Source organism: Salvia hispanica, chromosome 4, assembly GCF_029641045.1.
Source record: "Salvia hispanica isolate PSC_SH4W2 chromosome 4, Shi_PSC_v1, whole genome shotgun sequence".
Classification (NCBI taxonomy): Eukaryota; Viridiplantae; Streptophyta; class Magnoliopsida; order Lamiales; family Lamiaceae; genus Salvia; species Salvia hispanica.
This window is the reverse complement of record NC_142695.1, coordinates 46093332-46110732: the sequence shown is the minus strand read 5'-3', so window position 1 is coordinate 46110732 and position 17401 is coordinate 46093332. Positions and strand designations below refer to the sequence as shown.

General features: G+C 34.4%; 2 protein-coding genes across 7 annotated transcripts; one reads left to right on the top strand and one right to left on the bottom strand.

The window, feature by feature from the left end:
* Positions 1 to 282: 282 nt before the first annotated feature.
* Positions 283 to 4063, bottom strand: LOC125192244 (BTB/POZ domain-containing protein At1g30440-like). Of its 6 annotated transcripts, none has more exons than XM_048089763.2 (5): positions 3818 to 4063; positions 3435 to 3495; positions 2487 to 2556; positions 1121 to 2311; positions 283 to 1039 (listed from the first exon to the last, which is right to left on the bottom strand). In XM_048089763.2, the coding sequence occupies exons 2-5, from the start codon at positions 3491 to 3493 to the stop codon at positions 524 to 526; spliced, it is 1836 nt and encodes a 611-aa protein (XP_047945720.1). In that variant the 5' UTR covers positions 3494 to 3495; positions 3818 to 4063; the 3' UTR covers positions 283 to 523. The 6 variants fall into 6 exon arrangements, with proteins under 6 accessions (XP_047945720.1, XP_047945719.1, XP_047945718.1 ...); XM_048089762.2 differs by having other exon boundaries at positions 3435 to 3509; positions 3876 to 4063; XM_048089761.2 differs by having other exon boundaries at positions 3435 to 3543; positions 3687 to 4062.
* Positions 4064 to 6895: 2832 nt separating this feature from the next.
* Positions 6896 to 8745, top strand: LOC125193467 (uncharacterized). Its single transcript, XM_048091257.2, has 2 exons — positions 6896 to 7218; positions 7631 to 8745. Exons 1-2 carry the CDS (start codon positions 7131 to 7133, stop codon positions 8548 to 8550), a joined length of 1008 nt encoding a protein of 335 aa, XP_047947214.1. The 5' UTR covers positions 6896 to 7130; the 3' UTR covers positions 8551 to 8745.
* The last annotated feature ends 8656 nt before the right edge of the window (positions 8746 to 17401 follow it).

Below are 17401 nucleotides of genomic sequence, written 5' to 3'. Positions count from 1 at the left end.
GTAGCATGGCCTCAATAATTCTCAATTTGATTAATTTTACATTCAATATGTCAATTCTCGGATAACCATAAAAAAAATTAGGGATAATAATTATGCAACAAATTTAAAATTGTGTCATTGTTGTACAAAAACTACAAAATAAGTTAAAATTCCTATTTTTTTTACAAATTAATCCGAAAAATCAAAAGTATGTTATTATTGCAAGATTTATAAAAACGTGTTGTAACCAAAAGTTCAAATTCCATAGCTCCTTCACTTTTTTGCAATTAACCCAACTAAAAACGAAATCTTATAAAAACAATGTTAATTCATACAAATAATTGCAAGTACATATGAATAATCTTAATGTGGGTGATCTTAGTATATAAAACAAAGAATGGTGCCATGGGCTAGGCCAAGCCCCCTTTACCAAAGCAGATAATAATCCTAGGTGAGCATTCGGTTTTCGGTTCGATTTTTACTTCGGCTACAATGTATGCAAATTAAATGAGGCCTAGCTAAATGTACAAAAATATACACAAACTTAAACATTAGAAGTTGGTATCTTCTTCTCCTTGTCATTCCTTAGCTTAGATTTGTCATTTCCCTCCTGATTGCAAACAGATCCCTCTTCCGCGCTGCACATCTGGAACTTGAAGCCCAGCTTCTTCGCCACATTCCCCCAAATGCTCAATCTCTTCGTACGCTCCAAGTTCCTTATCTCCTCCCTCATCTTCGAGCATTCCTCCTCCAGCTCCAAAACCCGACTTCTCATGTTATCCATATTCTCCTTCAGCGCGTGCTTCTCCCTCACAGCCTTCGTCGTCCAGCCCTCCTCATCCTGCGCTTGTCCCGAGACATCAAGGTTGTCCGACACGAGCATGCAGCCGGCCACTGAAGTCCTCAGCTGCAGCTGCTCGAAGAAGAGAACTTGGATGATCGTTCTCAGCGGCAGCCGCTCGTTCTGAGCTGCGTGTGTGCAAGCTTCCAGCGAGAGCTTCTGGCAGTCGATCAGCCGGCATAGGTGGTCCCTGTCGGCATCTGCTAGCCATGGATGCGACTGCGGAGGAAAACACGAGCAACCAATCATTATCAGTGTTGTCATGTGCGATGTGGCCTAATTAAGGATGGTGTTTTTTACCTTCAGATAGATGTCGATCGAGCGATAAAGCCCGTCGTCCAACGGCCGAGCATACTCGGGGACAGCGGCAGCCAGAGCCTCAAACTTGGGGGGCTTCAGATTGACATCCGGAGCAACCTCGGCGAGGTAGCCATCGATGAGTTTGGCTACCATCGTCATAGGCGTGAGCGACAGCTGGCCTTCGTCGAATGAGCCTGGGGAGGCTGCAACCTGATCCATAGCCAAGAAATGATCAAGAATACGTGACACACAGTCAACATCATACAGCGTCTCCATCGAGTACATGAAGGTTGGCATCAGGAGATCCTCGAGCGCCGCCTGATCGAGCTGCAACCCTATCCGTTTCTCGAGATTCGACACACACAAGGGGCTTGCTCGAAGAATCCTGGCTGTTTTGAGCAAACCGAAGAGGAACTTTGATGGGACGAGGCCCTTCTCCAACGGAAGCAAGTAATCGATCTCTTCAACGAGAAGCTTCTGATCCTCCTCTGACAGCGATCCCACCTGATGGTTTCTCGGCGCGGTGGGGCCACGACTCCAGTGTAGCCCCGGTAGGTACTTTTTCGCGTACGAATTGAGGGAGCCGGCAATGATTTCCGGCTTAACACCCTGAGACTCCATGGCCAGAATCAACCTTTTGTAGAGTGCAAAACTTAAAACAGATGCATCATCATACCACCAATCTTCCGAACTCGAGCTCTTCGGTCGAGCACCGGTGCTTATCCCGTTCCACAATACGCTCCCCGCAGGGCTCTGCAACGGGCCTCCATGCTCCATCACGGGCCACCCCAACAATTTTTGCTCCGTGCGCGGCTTGGAAGCCAAAGAATCAATGCATCGTCTTGGGATACCGAGTTGCTCAGCATGGGAGAGGATATCGTCACAGGCCTGTAGCGCCTGCAGAGAATCTTTCCAGTTTTCAAGAACCACCTGATCGAGGAAGCTCTCTGTTCGAGAGATAAGGTTCCCCTCGCCATACTCTTCGGTCATTTCAAGACACTCAGCTGCACAGCGGAGATACACAACATTTGCAGCAGTGAGTTCAAGCTTGACTCCATAGCAAAATTTGGCTACTGTTTCGAACGTCTTTGCTCCGCCGGGAATGTCAAGCTTAATGACACAGCCTTCCTCTCCTTGGGATGCCTCCTCGACGAGGCGTTCCATAACCCCACTTCTTGAAAGCAATGGAAACTGCACCAATACTAAATTGTTTCAGCAAATCAGACGGTTCACGCTGAAGCTAAACATACTAAAAGTTGAGGCATAATGACAATAAAGCAAATTTGCTCATATATAAGCCAGTTGGGAGAATTTAAAACTCTTTCATAAGTTTCAAATGTACCATAAAAGAAAAAAAAAATGATACCTTGTGAAGATGGAAGGACATTTCCCCAACTTCGACAACCACGTCACTTGGAAGACCACTTGTGCAAAACCTAAAATGTGTAAGAAAATTTTTAACTTCAAAACTAAGACACATTACAAATCAAATGAGTGGTGAATAACAATCAAATAGAAGTGTTCTGTATGGCCATTAAAGACCTATCTTCGTTAATTCAGACATAGTTTGAAATAAACGCCATGGCTCAAGAAACACCGAGAATTAGTTGCATTACGAACCAAAACATAGCAATCTAAATTTTCAGAAAATACATAAAATTCCAACCAAGGAGAAAATAGAGCTTACATATTAGTAAAAGCCCGACCTGTTCACTTTAACACGGTAAAAAACACGACCGTCCTACTAAATTACTTCAATGTGGAGAACTTGACAGAGTATTATGTCCCGATTCCCAGGTGAAAGATAAAAGTTACTCGAGACAATGCCATCCTTAATCTCTATTATTTCAAGAAATGCAGTTCTTTCTCATCCGCTGCCGTTGCACAGAAGCATCGTTTCCCAACACCACACTAACTCAACGTCATCTACACTACGGAATCACTCGCGTACAAATCCAATCATTCAAATCGAACAGTCGACATGCCATTACACTCATGCATCCTCCCACAATATCATGCTAAATAGGAAACCACCAAATCTACGCCACATAAATCTATCAGCAAATCAATCAAATAGAGCTCAAAGCCATTGGTGGATGATGGAGATAAGGCTGAACTAAGCATAGGCAGATTGCAATAACAAATTGAATACCACATTTGCAAGAATATAACTTCAGATTACCAAAAAAACGACACTAAAAGAGCTAGTTCTACTTGCAGAACTATAACCAATTCATAAACAAATAAACCAAATTATGTACCCCAACTTCAAAAGTAAAAGTAAAATAACAAAATCAAGTTTCAAGAAACGCACCAAGCCTGTCCTTGCCTCTGAAAAGCATCAGTTTTGGATCCCAGCTTCACACAAGCCATTTCTGCACAATGCAACCTAATTCAAGATTTACTCTCAAATCTGGATCCAACTGCCTCCAAAAAAAAAACCCAAATTTACAACATCTGACTATCTGAGCAAAATGCGGCGAAAAAGCAACAAATCTGTAAAAACCCAATTCATAAAAATCAAGAGCGCATCAAAGCTGAAGATTCCAACTCATAAAGACTCCACCTTTACAATGAAGACCTCATTTAATGCAGAAGAAATGTCTCACAATACAAACCTAAAGGAAAAAAAATGCTTATTTCTCTCTCAATTTCCTGTCCCCCCAAAACAAATCAGTCTGCAAAATGCCATCAAACCTTCGAAAGAGAGACAAACAAGTATTTCTTTAACAAAAAGAATATTCGAAGCTCGGACCTTTTCCCCTGAACGAGACGCCGATGTGCTCAAACCATTAAACAAACAGTCGGGAGTGCAAATTCAGTTACAAAAAGGGGCGATTTGGAAACTCGAAACAGGTTTATGCGCTCAATGAACAGCGAGAGTGTGATTTCTGAATACTGATTAGTGATTACTATTAAAATTTAGATTTCCTTTTTTTAAGTCGTTTTTGAAAATGCTTTCCTCAACGTTTTAATCCCTTCCTTATTTTGGAATAGGGATTTGAAGTAGTGTGAAATATAGTGAAATTGGGCTTAAATGTTTTACTAATCTTTGTTTTTGGTCAAAGAGATGTTAATTAGATGGATTTTTTTAGGAGAAAATAACGGGACTAGTGTTAAATACAATGGTCAAATATATGTGTACTAGAATTCAACATTTATTAACAGAATCTCGCCGTTACACTTTTAAGTTTTAACCTTTTAATCTTGTGCATTTGTCACATCTAATACCACATGAAAATTCAAGGTCAATATCTCTAAAAACTAAAACGAAAGAAATACCTAATTAATAAGCAAAATTTCATTTTATTTATTTATTTATTATCACCTATAGATATTGTTACTATAGAGCATAATATTGCTCGAACTAGTACTATAAATTAAGCAAAGCATAGAGTTATGCCCAAAAAATATGTCAATAAGCAATAGAGGTATCATAAAAGAATCAATTAAAAATAACTCAAAAAGCAATATATGGTGAATACTAACGCAACATTTGAGTGTTTACATATGTCGTCCACGAAAGTACATATATTGAGGATTGAAGAGTGTTGGTCGTTACTTCCAAATCTTGTACTCCAGTATCGTTTTGTTGCATACTTACTTGAATAGTGTTGCTTGTTTCAACTACAAACATAATATTCAAACAATTAGCAAATTTAATGGTTAATAAATCTAATTTACTTATTTTATAGTACTTGATAAAAGTACGTACAGCTATGATGTGTATATTATGGAGTAAATGACAAAAACTTACGTGTGCTCTCCCTCATCACGAGCTCCAAGAACGACGTAATGTGTACGTCAACAAGATTATTAGAGACGATGCTAAAAATTTTGTCGATCCCCGATTCTGAATCGATTCAATTTGCAAATTTTTGTTAACACTTAGCCACATTCTGGTGTACACCTTCTAGGAGCGCAACGTATCATTTAATTGAATTCGCAAATGAATCCAACACAAATATTTGAATGTTCGCTTGAAGTAATAAGGCATTGCTAAATAGGCATTATTGAATACACCGTTTTGACGATATATTGAAAAACCTTATATCTTGAAACTAATTCATCAAACTAATGATAAAATTCATGGACGTTTTAGTGGATATTATATGGAATACTTGTTACATAATCACCTACTTATTAGAGAAGGGCAAAACAAGGGGAACAATGGGTAGGATTGTAGGAAAAATACATGATTCGACTTTAGAAAAATTAATTTGGTGTTGCTCATATCATAAGAGATGCTTACTTGTGGCTTACTTGTAAATCTGATTTAGATCTTCAAAAAGTACTTGGTATACATCATTAGAGGAACAATGTCTAAATGCTCTGAATCATTCGATAACTTGTTTGAGAACTAAGTATGTTTTTCCTTTGATACTTGATGCTATTATAATTTATAAAAGAAGTCAACTGTGCAAGGTAAAATTAATTTCAAAATTTATATAGATGTATTTGATTTCCATGAATGGTTTGTTAGTTGATTATCTACTTCCAAAATAGATTAAAGTACGAGTAATCAAGACATAAACTGTAAGTATGGCAAAAAACTAAAAATGATAAAATTAAATATAAAAAATCGACTTCTGGAAAATATATATGGATTTGAAATATGGAGATATCAGGCCAAAAAATAATTTTTACAAAATACAAATATTAACCATGAGGTGTTTTATGTTTACGTGATGATAGATGTTCATTTATTTATAGTTAAATTAGGGTACTTTATTTACGTTGAATCACTGATAGAAGCACACCGAGCGACGTGCGTTTACTTGAATAAAATCCATACACGTCCAAAATCTCCATATATTACGCTAGTAAAATACGTACTAAATTAGTAAAAAGATAACAATAATTAATATCTTATCTAAAATTTAAAAATAACAAAAACAAAGATCCAGAAGGCCGGTCGGTCAAATTGTTTTTTTTTTTGAAATACTTATAAATAGCTAGTCCAAGTAATTTTTTGGAATGTTCGAGAAAACTGATGCACAATTATGATTAATAAAAATTACCAGATTTATCCGACTTAATTTATTAAAAAAAATTCCATCAATTTACTTTCACAATGATATAGTATATTTTTCAGACCAACGTTTCATATTCGAATACTAGTTAACTCCGATAGAGCTTGATGCAAAAATATATCAACTTCAGAAAAATTATACCCTCCGTCACAGATAATTTGTCCCATTTTTTCATTTCAGTCCGTCCCACATAATTTGTCTCATTTCACTTTTTACTATTTTTGGTAGAGGACCTCATATTTCACTAACTCAATCCTACTCACATTTTATTATAAAACTAATATATAAAGTAAGACCCACGTTCCACTCACTTTTTCAACTCATTTTTCATTATATTTCTTAATACATGTGTCCGATCAAAACGAGACGAATTATCTAGGACGGAGGGAGTAATTCTCAAATCATGTGGCAGGTATATATCTGTCACTACACATGTAATGTAAGTACAGCAATATTCTTAAGCAGTAGTAGTAGATACAATATATAGATGCACATGAAGCCAACTAATTCTCTCAAAGTCAAAGCCAACAACAACCAAACAATTTTTTTGTCAAACCTAAACCAATAACCTCGCAATATTAACAACCATTAATTTTGAAAATAAATAAATTTCTTAAAAATCCAGCAATTCTCTCATTAGCTGACACCAAAGCAAGTGCAACACCGACTATAAACCATTGTTATCATAATTGATAATGCTATAAAATAGGAGGAGAGAGAAAGTGGAGAGAGAAGCAGGAGAGGGTCAGCAAAGCAACCTCTCTTCTTTGGATCTCTCAAATAATTTAATAAGTATATCTAAATTGGTTTCTATACGAAGAAAAGCATTACATAGAAAAAGTGGATTTAATTTGTGGGTCCTTTTTGATTGTCTTACATGTTCTTGTCTTTCTTAAAAAGGTGGTTGATTTAGGAACCCTTTAGTAGTCAATTTATTTTTTCTTCTTGATTCTTGGTTTCTTGAAACAAAAGAAGTTATGAGCCAATTTCGTGCAAATTCATCTCCTGACTTGGATTTTCCCGGTACAGCAAAGGATCAAAGATATGATGATTTGGCATTACAAGGTAATGATCTTGAATCTTTCCTATGTTGTAGTGATTATGATTCTTGAGTTTTTTTTTTCATTTTGTAATTTTCAATCTGACATGAGGGATTATCTTGTTTCTTTTATTCTTACTTTCTTTCACTCTTGATTTATGACGTTGAATTAGGCTTGATTCTATTATGAGTAGTTGTTTTTTTCTTATATTTTGTTGATTCCAAACGTTGTAGTGATAATCTTGATGACATTTCATTTTTAATTTGATCAACAATGTTGTGGGCAATTTCAGTTGAAATATGCAAATTTTGTTTTATTATTGATGTTCTCTCACTCTCATGATTCACAAATGCAATCTTGATTCTTGAAAATAAGGGAATTCATTAAGTGATGAATAAGGTGAATGATAATTTTTTTTATTGAAATTAAAATTTCAGGGGTGGCAGCAAATGTAAAATTACTGCTAAAACTAATCCAAGATCATCAAATAGCCTGTGATCAAGACAAGAATGATCATAGGAGAATGTTGAGGGTAGCCACAATGATGACAATTTTGGACAATGCAAAGGACAGAATCCAAAAATGCCAATCATTTGGCCTTAAGAAACCGGATCCCGAGCTGAGGAGGTGCAACACCGACTTGCGCCGCAGCCCGGTCCCATCGGGCAAGAAGCCCGGTGGCGAGGCCGAGGCCGTGCCAATGGATCCGGACGAGGAGAAGGATCGGCTGAGGCGCGAGCTGAGCTCGAGCATAGCTGCACAGAGGAACCTCAGAGCGATGTGCTCGAGTTTAGGGAAGGAGAAGAAGTTCATGGAGGCAGAGCTTTCGAAAAAGGTTCATGAATTGAGTGAGATGGAGGAGCTTTTGAACAATCTCAAGGCCCAAAATGAGACATTGCGCCAAAAGGTTCAAGAATGCCTCTCTGATCCCAAGGAGAGTAAGCCGGCCGATATTGATGGTGGTGGTGGTGGAGGTGGAGAAATGTACTCGGCGTTTGGGTTGCAAGAGAGGAACAAGGTGCTCTCGGAGCAGTTGATGAGGTCTCTAGATGGTTATCGGTCGATGAAGAGGAAGCTCAAGGCGTCGCTAGAAGAGAATAATATGCTACATTCGACCGTGGATGAGGTTGGGGCCAAAGTTGTGGGGAGTTTGGAGAGGGTTAAGAGTTTGAAGAATCGGATGGCTACGTCCCCTTCTGAGGGCGAGACATCCCTCGATCTCCTGCAGGAGATCGAGGGGTTGGAGGGTATGTTCGAGTGCTTCCAAATGTTGGTGGAGAAGCACGAGAAGAGGCAGGGCGACTGCGCTCGGCTAAGTGGCGAGATCAATGCATATAAGCCCTCGGTTCTGGCGTGATTGTGGTTTAGGATCTTGGAGTGACTAACTCAAATTTTTCTTGGTAGTTATCTTTAATTTTTTGTTTTTGTTTTGGGATTTTTCCAAGTGATTGTTGAAGATGAGATAGGGTCTTCATTGTGTGTGACAAATTATGTGATGATTTATATAGGTCATTGTAATGTAAATTGATGTATCATAGTCTTCTTGCTTCAAGGCAACCTACAAAGCATTGTTTTTTTGCAAAGTTGCTAAAGGCAATGAAGTTAGTGTCAGATATTTTGATGATGAAATAAAATTACAATAATCAAGAAAATCATGTCACAGACAGTGTTATGAATTCAAGATGTTTATCACGAAAATGAATTTCAAACACATGAAAAGAAAAAAATCGACGCCTGAGTTCTTTTATACCAGTAGCTTAGATGAATTGCTAGATTCAAATTGTTTAAATAAGATTTTGTTAAAGAATCTTATCATGGTACTATATTTGTAGTAAACAACCTTTTCTAATTCTATGCTACCTAGTGACACGTCACCTGGATTTACTAACTCTAAAACTGTCCTAGCGGCAATGAGCTTAGACATTTTTAATAGAGATCTCGAGTTCGATTATCCTCTCTAGGTTCAATGGAGGGGGGACTTGACTCGCTCGGTTAATTGTCAGGGAACCGAGTTTCCTCCAAAAAACTCATCATATGCATAGGGGGCAAGCTGTAACCAATCCGCAGGTCCAAGTCGGAGGGGGGTTTTGGAGTATGGGATTGCATGCGGTGGAACCAGTCACTATAAAGAGTTTGTAACCAAGGGGCCGCATGCATGCGGTGGAACCAGTCACTATAAAAAGTTACCCAACACAGCTTCACTACTGTCGTGTAGTTGCAACACCTCTCAACACCTCTCAGCACAAGTGTGAGCTCTTGGGAGATGGGCTTGTGACAGACAGTAGGTTAAGTCCTCCCCTTAGCGGGTCACTGCATACCTTGATTTAACACCTTTCACAATACTGTCGGATCAGAATATATGAGATGAGAGCGAGAGTTTCAACCTTTTTTTATGACATAGTCTAAAATTACACATCACTCGGCTTATTAATAATGCATGAGTGGGCCCGTTAAATTAAACTAGAGCTATATTAATATTGTATGAGTGGGCCATTAAATTAAACTAGCTTGAAAACATAAATTAATTATATTAGTATAGCTCTAGTTCAACTCAATAATAATCGAATCAAACTCAAGCTTTAGCTCTATTCTGTCTTTACTTTTTTATACGTCTAATTAACATACTAAATATTCATTTATTAAACTCCATACTGAAAAATTCCATCTTAACTATGAGAGAACGAAAACGAAGAGAATATAATAGTAAGGCTATATTAATATACTATCATTTCTATTTTATTTTTGGAAAAGAAAATATTTTGTTGACTAGATAAGATAGGTGTTTTTATTGTTTAATTTCTCATTTAAAATAAACAGTTTGTTATTTAAGTGAAAAAATATATTTTTTCACAGCTTATTAGAAGTAGCCCAAAGTGTTCCAAAAAGGCCCAAAAATCATAATGGTATGGTAAAGATAATAAAGTAGTTATCTCTCCTTCTGCCATTAGGAGTCTCGTTCCTTTGTGACACGAGTTTTAAGAAATGTTAAGAAAAATAGATGAAAAAGAGTCAGTAGAATATGAGTCTCACTTGTATATATTAGTTTTAAATGAAATGTGAGTGAAATGAGTTAATGGAATGTAAGACCCTATTACCATTTATGATAAAAGTGAACCGGGACTCCTATTTGCGGACGGACTAAAATGAAAAAACGGGACTCCTATTCGCGAACGGATGAAGTACTATCTAGTATTATTAGAAAAAATGAATGTATATATACAACTCCCTCCATCCACCATTTATAATCCCATTTTTACATGGCATGAGTTTTCAGATATTATTTGATTTTGTGAAGAAAAATATGAAAACAAGTTAATGAAATATGAGCCCCAATTTTATATATTTGTTTTATAATAGAGTGTGAGTGTAATGAGTGTGTTGAATGGTAAGTCCACCCACTAAAATAGAAAAATCAGATAGACTTTAAACCACGAATATTTCAAAATGTCAAATAAGAATTTGAATCGCGAATAGAGGAAGGAGTATTACATATCAAAATTTCACTAGTTTGGTTTAACTATTTCTTTTAATCAAATGGCAAACAAAGTTGAAAATTTCATTTCTATGAAGGATAGGGTACCCTGGTGTTATATACTCTAGTTCATATTTTCTCCGTTCTACGGAAGATGATTCCTTTCTTGGGCAGCATGGAAATTTATGAAATTTAATTTGTGCATAAAATGGAAAGAGTAAAATAAGATAGAGGGAATAAAGCAAAGAGAAAAGTATTTTTATTTTTAATAATGGATTATTTTTATTGGAGCAACTATAAAAGAAAATAGTCATCTTTTCAATGGTAGGAGAGAGTACTAAATTGACGTAAATGCAAACCAGCACACTTTTAATCTGCCGCTCACAATGTTTTATGCCACTGTCGACAACCCATTGGACCGTAACTAAAGTAAAACGGCCCATACTTAAGAGAATGTCTATGATGTTATAAATTACTACTTCCGTTTATACCAAAGCGATGTGAGATGCAGCCAATTTCATTCAACGACTTTAGAGAGAGAATACAATAGAAATAAAGGAGTTTAGTTTTAGTAAATAGTAATGCTGTCATTTTAGATAGGACAAACGTGTCATCTTTAGTGGGATAGAGAGAGTTAGGCCTGTTAAATAGATATCGAATATTGGATACCTGATATCCAAATCCGAAATATCGGATAATTAGATACCCGATACTCAATTTTTCGGGTTTCGAGATCAGGTCCGGGTATATGATTTTTGAATTATCGGATAGTAGTACCCGATAGGGTACACCCAAATTACCCGATTGTTTTTTATTTTTTTAAAAGTTTATTTAAAAATTAAATAATTAAATGTACTCCCAAAATCTTTCGCTTTTAAGTCATATTTATGATTAATGTATGAATTGTGATGTTTATTATGGCTGAATGAATGAGGTTATAACTTATGAATATTTTATTTCTAAAAATTTGTAGTAGTTTTTTTTTCTCTTAAATTCGAACTACTTCAAGTTTGTATCAGATTCGAACCACAAGTTTGTATTTCTAAAAGATTGTAGTTAATTTTCTTAAAAAGTTAATAATAAAATAAAATAATAATCCAAAATCATTTTCGTATCGGGTATCAGATATTAGATTTTGAAAAATTCGAGATCGGGTACCTAAAATTTTCGAATCGAATATCCACGGATACCCGATTGGATATGCCTGAGGGAGTAGTACATTTTTTTCTAAGATTTCGTATTTGGAAATAAGTAGGGATGGACGGAATTTAGCCACGTGAATTTCTTGATTTTAGCTAGGTTGTACTATTTCTCTCTTTTTTCCGTCCTTCCAATAAAAGATATCTCACTTTCATTTTAGTTTGTCCTACTAAAAATATTACATTTCTATTTTGAATAAAAAGTTCTCTTCCTTATAGTAATATAAATATTATATTTTTCTTTTTCACTTAATACATAAAATAAAATTTTCTAAAATATTATATTAAAATATTATATTATCATATAAGTGTAACATCTTTTTTTTGGGAAGGGGGAGTAATGTATTTTGCTTACACTCACATTAAGCATCTTCACTAGTCATGATCATTACGTAAGTGAATAGAGATCGTTGTCAGAATAAAAATAAACATGCTGATAAATTTTCAGTCATGTCACTTTAGCCTTTTGTCCACATCATAAACTCTATAGATGCAAAATTCCAAAACTAACTATTCCTAATTTCAGAATTAAGAATTTTTTAATTTCAAATTTATACTCCTAGTATTTAAATCACATTTTAGTTTATGCAGGAGGAAAATACTTTGCAAGAAAGTAGCCAGTGTTATATAAACAAAATCTCACCAGAACACAATAGTTTTTTTCGGTTTATCACGGTTCCGAACCGCCGGTATCCAGTGGTTTTTAACGATTCTAACTCGGTTTTTCAGTGGTTTTTCGCGGTTCCGGTACGGTTTCGGTTCCGGAATTTTGGAACCTGAACTGAACTGAACTACGGTTCTAAAAGTGACAATTTCGGTTCTATTTAAATCTCACGATTTCGAACCACCAGTTATGGTTTCACGGTTAATCGTTCGAACTGTAAACCTTGGACATCTCTAATTGCATTATAAGAAATTTGTTATATTTGTTAAATTGGAGTTTAGTGCAGTTAATTTTTGTATTTAGTGTATAAACTTATATATATAAAATATTCATTCATCTCAAATGAATTGAGACATTTGTTTTTAAGTAAACGGTGTTTACTAAATTAAGTGAAAAATAAATAAAGTAAAATAAAATAAAATATTTAAATTAAAATGGTTAATTTTATAAAAAAAATAAAATGACTCAATCAATCGCTTTGGACAAGAGAGCCTCTTTTTCTTATATGAAATACTAATACAGTAGCTTATACTACAAAATTAAAATATTGAGAATAAAAAGTAGTATCACTATTATAAATATACATTCTCTCTTTCTTACTATTTGAAGCAAAGAATTAATATTGAGTCACACAGTTCGGCCTATTTTTATAACTTAAATATCACGAGGTTTTGATTTATTTGGTTAGTCTTTTTTATTATAAAGTTTTTCATATTCCCAAAATTCCTAAATTCCAAACTCCTATGAGCCTATCATCAGGTGGACCAATACCTTTCTCTATAAAATGACATTTCAGAAATTTGTGGATGCACACATGCCAAAAGATGGACCACTGTGGAACCTTAAAAGGAAAAAAATACAATATAATGAAACAAATAAGTATTATTAAACGGCAATTTAACTCATTGAGATTTAAGAATGATCTGTACGTCATAGACTTACTTGTTTTTTTCTTTTTGTTATGATAATATAAATTTGGATCCCCCCCCCCCCCGTTATAAGATGTTTGACATCAATACGCTATACTCCCTCCGTCCACAAAAGATGTCACACTTGTGGGACGATACAAAATTTTAGTAGGTTTTATTTTGTGTGTTAAATGGAGAGAGAAAATATTATTTTTATATTCATGTGAGAGAGATTTTTTTTCCGAAAATAGAAATGTGACATCTTTTATGGGACAAACTAAAAAGGATAGTGTGACATCTTTTGTGGGACGGAGAGAGTACAATTTTACAGAATAACAATTTATATTATACGAATGGGATATTACCTTCTATTTATATTATATATATAATGACTAAGAAAAATTTACCCATTCCAAATCTGATATGTTCGAGTGGGGTCAGAGCCTAGGTGACTTGGGCTGAGCCCTGAATGACTTATGTTCGAGGGGGGTCCAGGATGACTCAAGTTCGACTCAAACTCTAACTGATTTTGCATTTTTCTACGGCTACTATAAAACTTTTGTAAAACATAGTATAATTTAAAATGATGTAAAGTTTGAGTTTAATGTAAATGATTTGAGTGATATTATTTTTTGTGTAACATTAGCTAAAAAAATGAGTTTAAGTTTGACATAAATGATTAGAAATGCTTAATTCAAAGTTCAAAATATAAACTCAATAATAAAAATATCCTTTATATATGGATAAATAAAATGAAACTTTAAAGGTCGTACGAGTTTGAATCCCCACCATTTAGTCGTGGACATTAATAATTCTACCTTTAAACATAATATTTTTTCATATTTTGAAGAATAATGTTTGTCACAGTGACACAGTCTAAAGACTAGAGCGACATATAAATGGAACGAAAAATATGCTTAATCTTTTAAGACATATAAAAACATCCACAACAATGTCCCTTTTCATGGGGCGTCTGTCCTCCCGGGACGGAATGGTAAGGGATGCCATTGCAGCCGTCCCCTCACGAGAAATATGCTTAATCTTTTAAGATATATGCTTAATCTTTTAATATACTTTTTAATTTCTAAGAATTTTAATTATGTAGTAATTTTTAAAATTTAAAAATTATAAGTAATTTTTGGATTATTTAATGAAATATTTTTTTATTAATTACTCCATATTGTTAAATTGTGCGAGTAGAAATGAAATAGTGGGTCTCATGGACAATGAAATGAAGAGATGATTAACTTATGAATGGTTATAGATGCTTTCCCTCAAATAAGAATAAAGTAAAAAGTGGTATGAGGCCATGAATAACGATGCTCTAAGAATGGAAATAACACGATATTCATTATTTACAATTTTTACATGATTTTTGTCGCAGTAAAAGCTATCGCACCTTTTAACCTTTACTTGTGACAAGTAGTATATGATTTTTGTCGCAGTAAAAAATGTCGCACCTTTTAACTTACTCGTGACAAGTACGTACTAGTAATTTCAACAAACGCATCACATTAATGCAGCAATTGTCAATCCAAATGAATACATAAGCAACAATAAATAAAACATTAGAAAAGATAAGATTCGAGAGGCAAAAAATTATAAACAAAATAACAAAATGTACATTCTCCTTTTAATAATGTGGGACAAAGCTGTTATTAAATTGTACTGTGAAACATGTGTTAATTCTATTAGCAGTTCAAATTTTATTTACGTTTGTCAAATGATCAAATAAAATTCAAATGTTATTTATCTTATTAATAAACTAAACGATTTATTTTGATCTTATAGTGTTCATTCCCGGTGGCTATCGATTTTGTAAAACCAACAATTTTCAAATCGGGGTAGATTTAGCCATTTAGTACTTCTACTATTTATAATTTAAATTAAATGATGTAATGAGGAGAATACAAGATTGTGAATGGAGTATGCTATGCAGTTGATAATCATTGGGTGCAAAGCTGATAATTATTTTGCTGATGGAAAATTAGTACCTGAAGTCAATCAAATGGAAAATTAGAAACTGAAATCCATCAAATGAAAAGTGTCTCCTTTTGGTAAAATATATTCGGGGAACATATTTTTTACTCGGTGAACTTTGTCAAACTCTCATTTTTAATTCATAATATTTGAAAATCTTTTTTGAGGTTCGTTAATTTCGACTTAAATCATTTGAGCTACTTTGTCTTTTTTTTTACATTTTACTCTTATAGCTATGAAGGGTAATTTAGTCTATTTACTCTCTCTTCTTCATTAAAATAATTTATTTCTCTTTTCTTTCTATCTCTTTAGTCACACGAATGAGATATGCATCTAGCTGTGATCACATTTGAATCCTACTCCCCCGTCCACGATTTAAAGAATCATTTTAACTTAGCACGGATTTTAAAAAATTATTTGATTTTGTGAAGAAAAGTAAAAGGAGAAAGTGAGTGGAATGTGAGACCCATTTCATGTATTAGTTTTATATTGGATTGTGAGTGTAAAAAGTTGGTGGAGTGTGAGATTTGCATACTAAAAATGGAATAAAGTAAATGGTTCTATAAATCATGGACAAACCAAAATGGCAAAAAGTCTCTTTAAATGGTGGCCGGAAGGAGTATCAAATTGGTGTGAGAATTGACTTGGACTAGGACGAATGAGATGAAGAAGAAGAGAGAGAAGGATGAATGAGAAGAAGAAAGAGAGGGAAATCAGGGGCGGAGCCAGGATTTCATTGTAAGAGAGGCAAAATTATACTCCCTTCGTCCAAATAAATATGAAACGTTTGCTTTTCGGCACAAGATTTTATGCAGTGTTGTTTTGTGAGTTAAAGAAGAGAGAGAGAAAAATAGAGATAAAGTTATATCTATTTTAGGAAACGTTTCATTTTTAATGGGACAATTTAAAAAGGAAAACGTTTCACTTTTAATGAGATAGATGGAGTAATATAGATCAAACAATAGTAAGTCGGAGTTGACGAGCCTCAAAAGATACTCCCTCTGTCCACGAATAGGAGTCCCGTTTTTCCATTTTGGTCCGTCCACGAATAGGAGTCCCGGTTCATACATACCATAAATGGTAAAGAGACCCCACATTCAACTAACTCATTCCACTCACATATCATTTAAAACTAATATATACAAGTGGGACCCCTATTCCACTAACTTTCTTCCACCCATTTTTCTTAACATTTCTTAAAACTCGTGCCAAATAGAAATGAGACTCCTATTCATGGACGGAGGGAGTATTTTCAAATATTACGAACCAAAAATGATAATTTTGCAAAGTTTTTAGACAAAAAAATGTTCACGTCACATATATATATACTTCCTTTTTTTCTTGATTAAAGATTTGCACCGTGCGAACTTATAATATTACTAGGTTTATTATTCATCGTCCGTTCGAAGTTACTCGCATAAATATTAAATACTTAATTTATAGTTTCGGCATATCCATATAAAATTGATAATTTCAGCTTTATAAATTTATATTCCCTCTGTCCTAACTAAGTTGAGTCATAATTTTTGGACATAGAGATTTAAGAAATTATATTGAAAATTAGGAGAAAGGTATAAAATAGGAAAGACATATAGAGAGTAAAGTATGTAATGGAATAAAGTATGAGTGATTTGGTATTTTATTTTTAGTTAAAAAAGAAAATGACTCAACTTTGTTGAGATATCAAAAAAAAATACGACTCAACTTACGGAGGGAGTACATAAAATGCCTTTTAAACCATATGCATTCAGATCTTCTACAAAATGATTCAAAATTGTCATATTTTAAAAAAGAAATTTTGAAAAGATATTGGTATTTTATTAGAAAAATCATAGAATTTGATCAAATTTTAGTAAATATCATAATTTAAAAGTACTATTAAAAAACTACAAAATTTCATTTTATTTACAGTTAATTATACCACTGGGAATTAAATGGTATCACCTATTAATACAAAGATTTTTCTTATTGTTGTTTTAGCTGCA

What these genes read in the sequence shown, in the direction of transcription:
- LOC125192244 (XM_048089763.2), bottom strand. Translation starts at nt 3,493, where the DNA reads ATGGCTTGTGTGAAGCTGGGATCCAAAACTGATGCTTTTCAGAGGCAA. An exon ending in CAGAGGCAAGGACAGGCTTG is followed by an intron (nt 2,557 to 3,434) that starts GTGCGTTTCTTG and finishes TACACATTTTAG; the next exon opens with GTTTTGCACAAGTGGTCTTC. An exon ending in TGTCCTTCCATCTTCACAAG is followed by an intron (nt 2,312 to 2,486) that starts GTATCATTTTTT and finishes GTATTGGTGCAG; the next exon opens with TTTCCATTGCTTTCAAGAAG.
- LOC125193467 (XM_048091257.2), top strand. Translation starts at nt 7,131, where the DNA reads ATGAGCCAATTTCGTGCAAATTCATCTCCTGACTTGGATTTTCCCGGT. An exon ending in TGATGATTTGGCATTACAAG is followed by an intron (nt 7,219 to 7,630) that starts GTAATGATCTTG and finishes TTAAAATTTCAG; the next exon opens with GGGTGGCAGCAAATGTAAAA.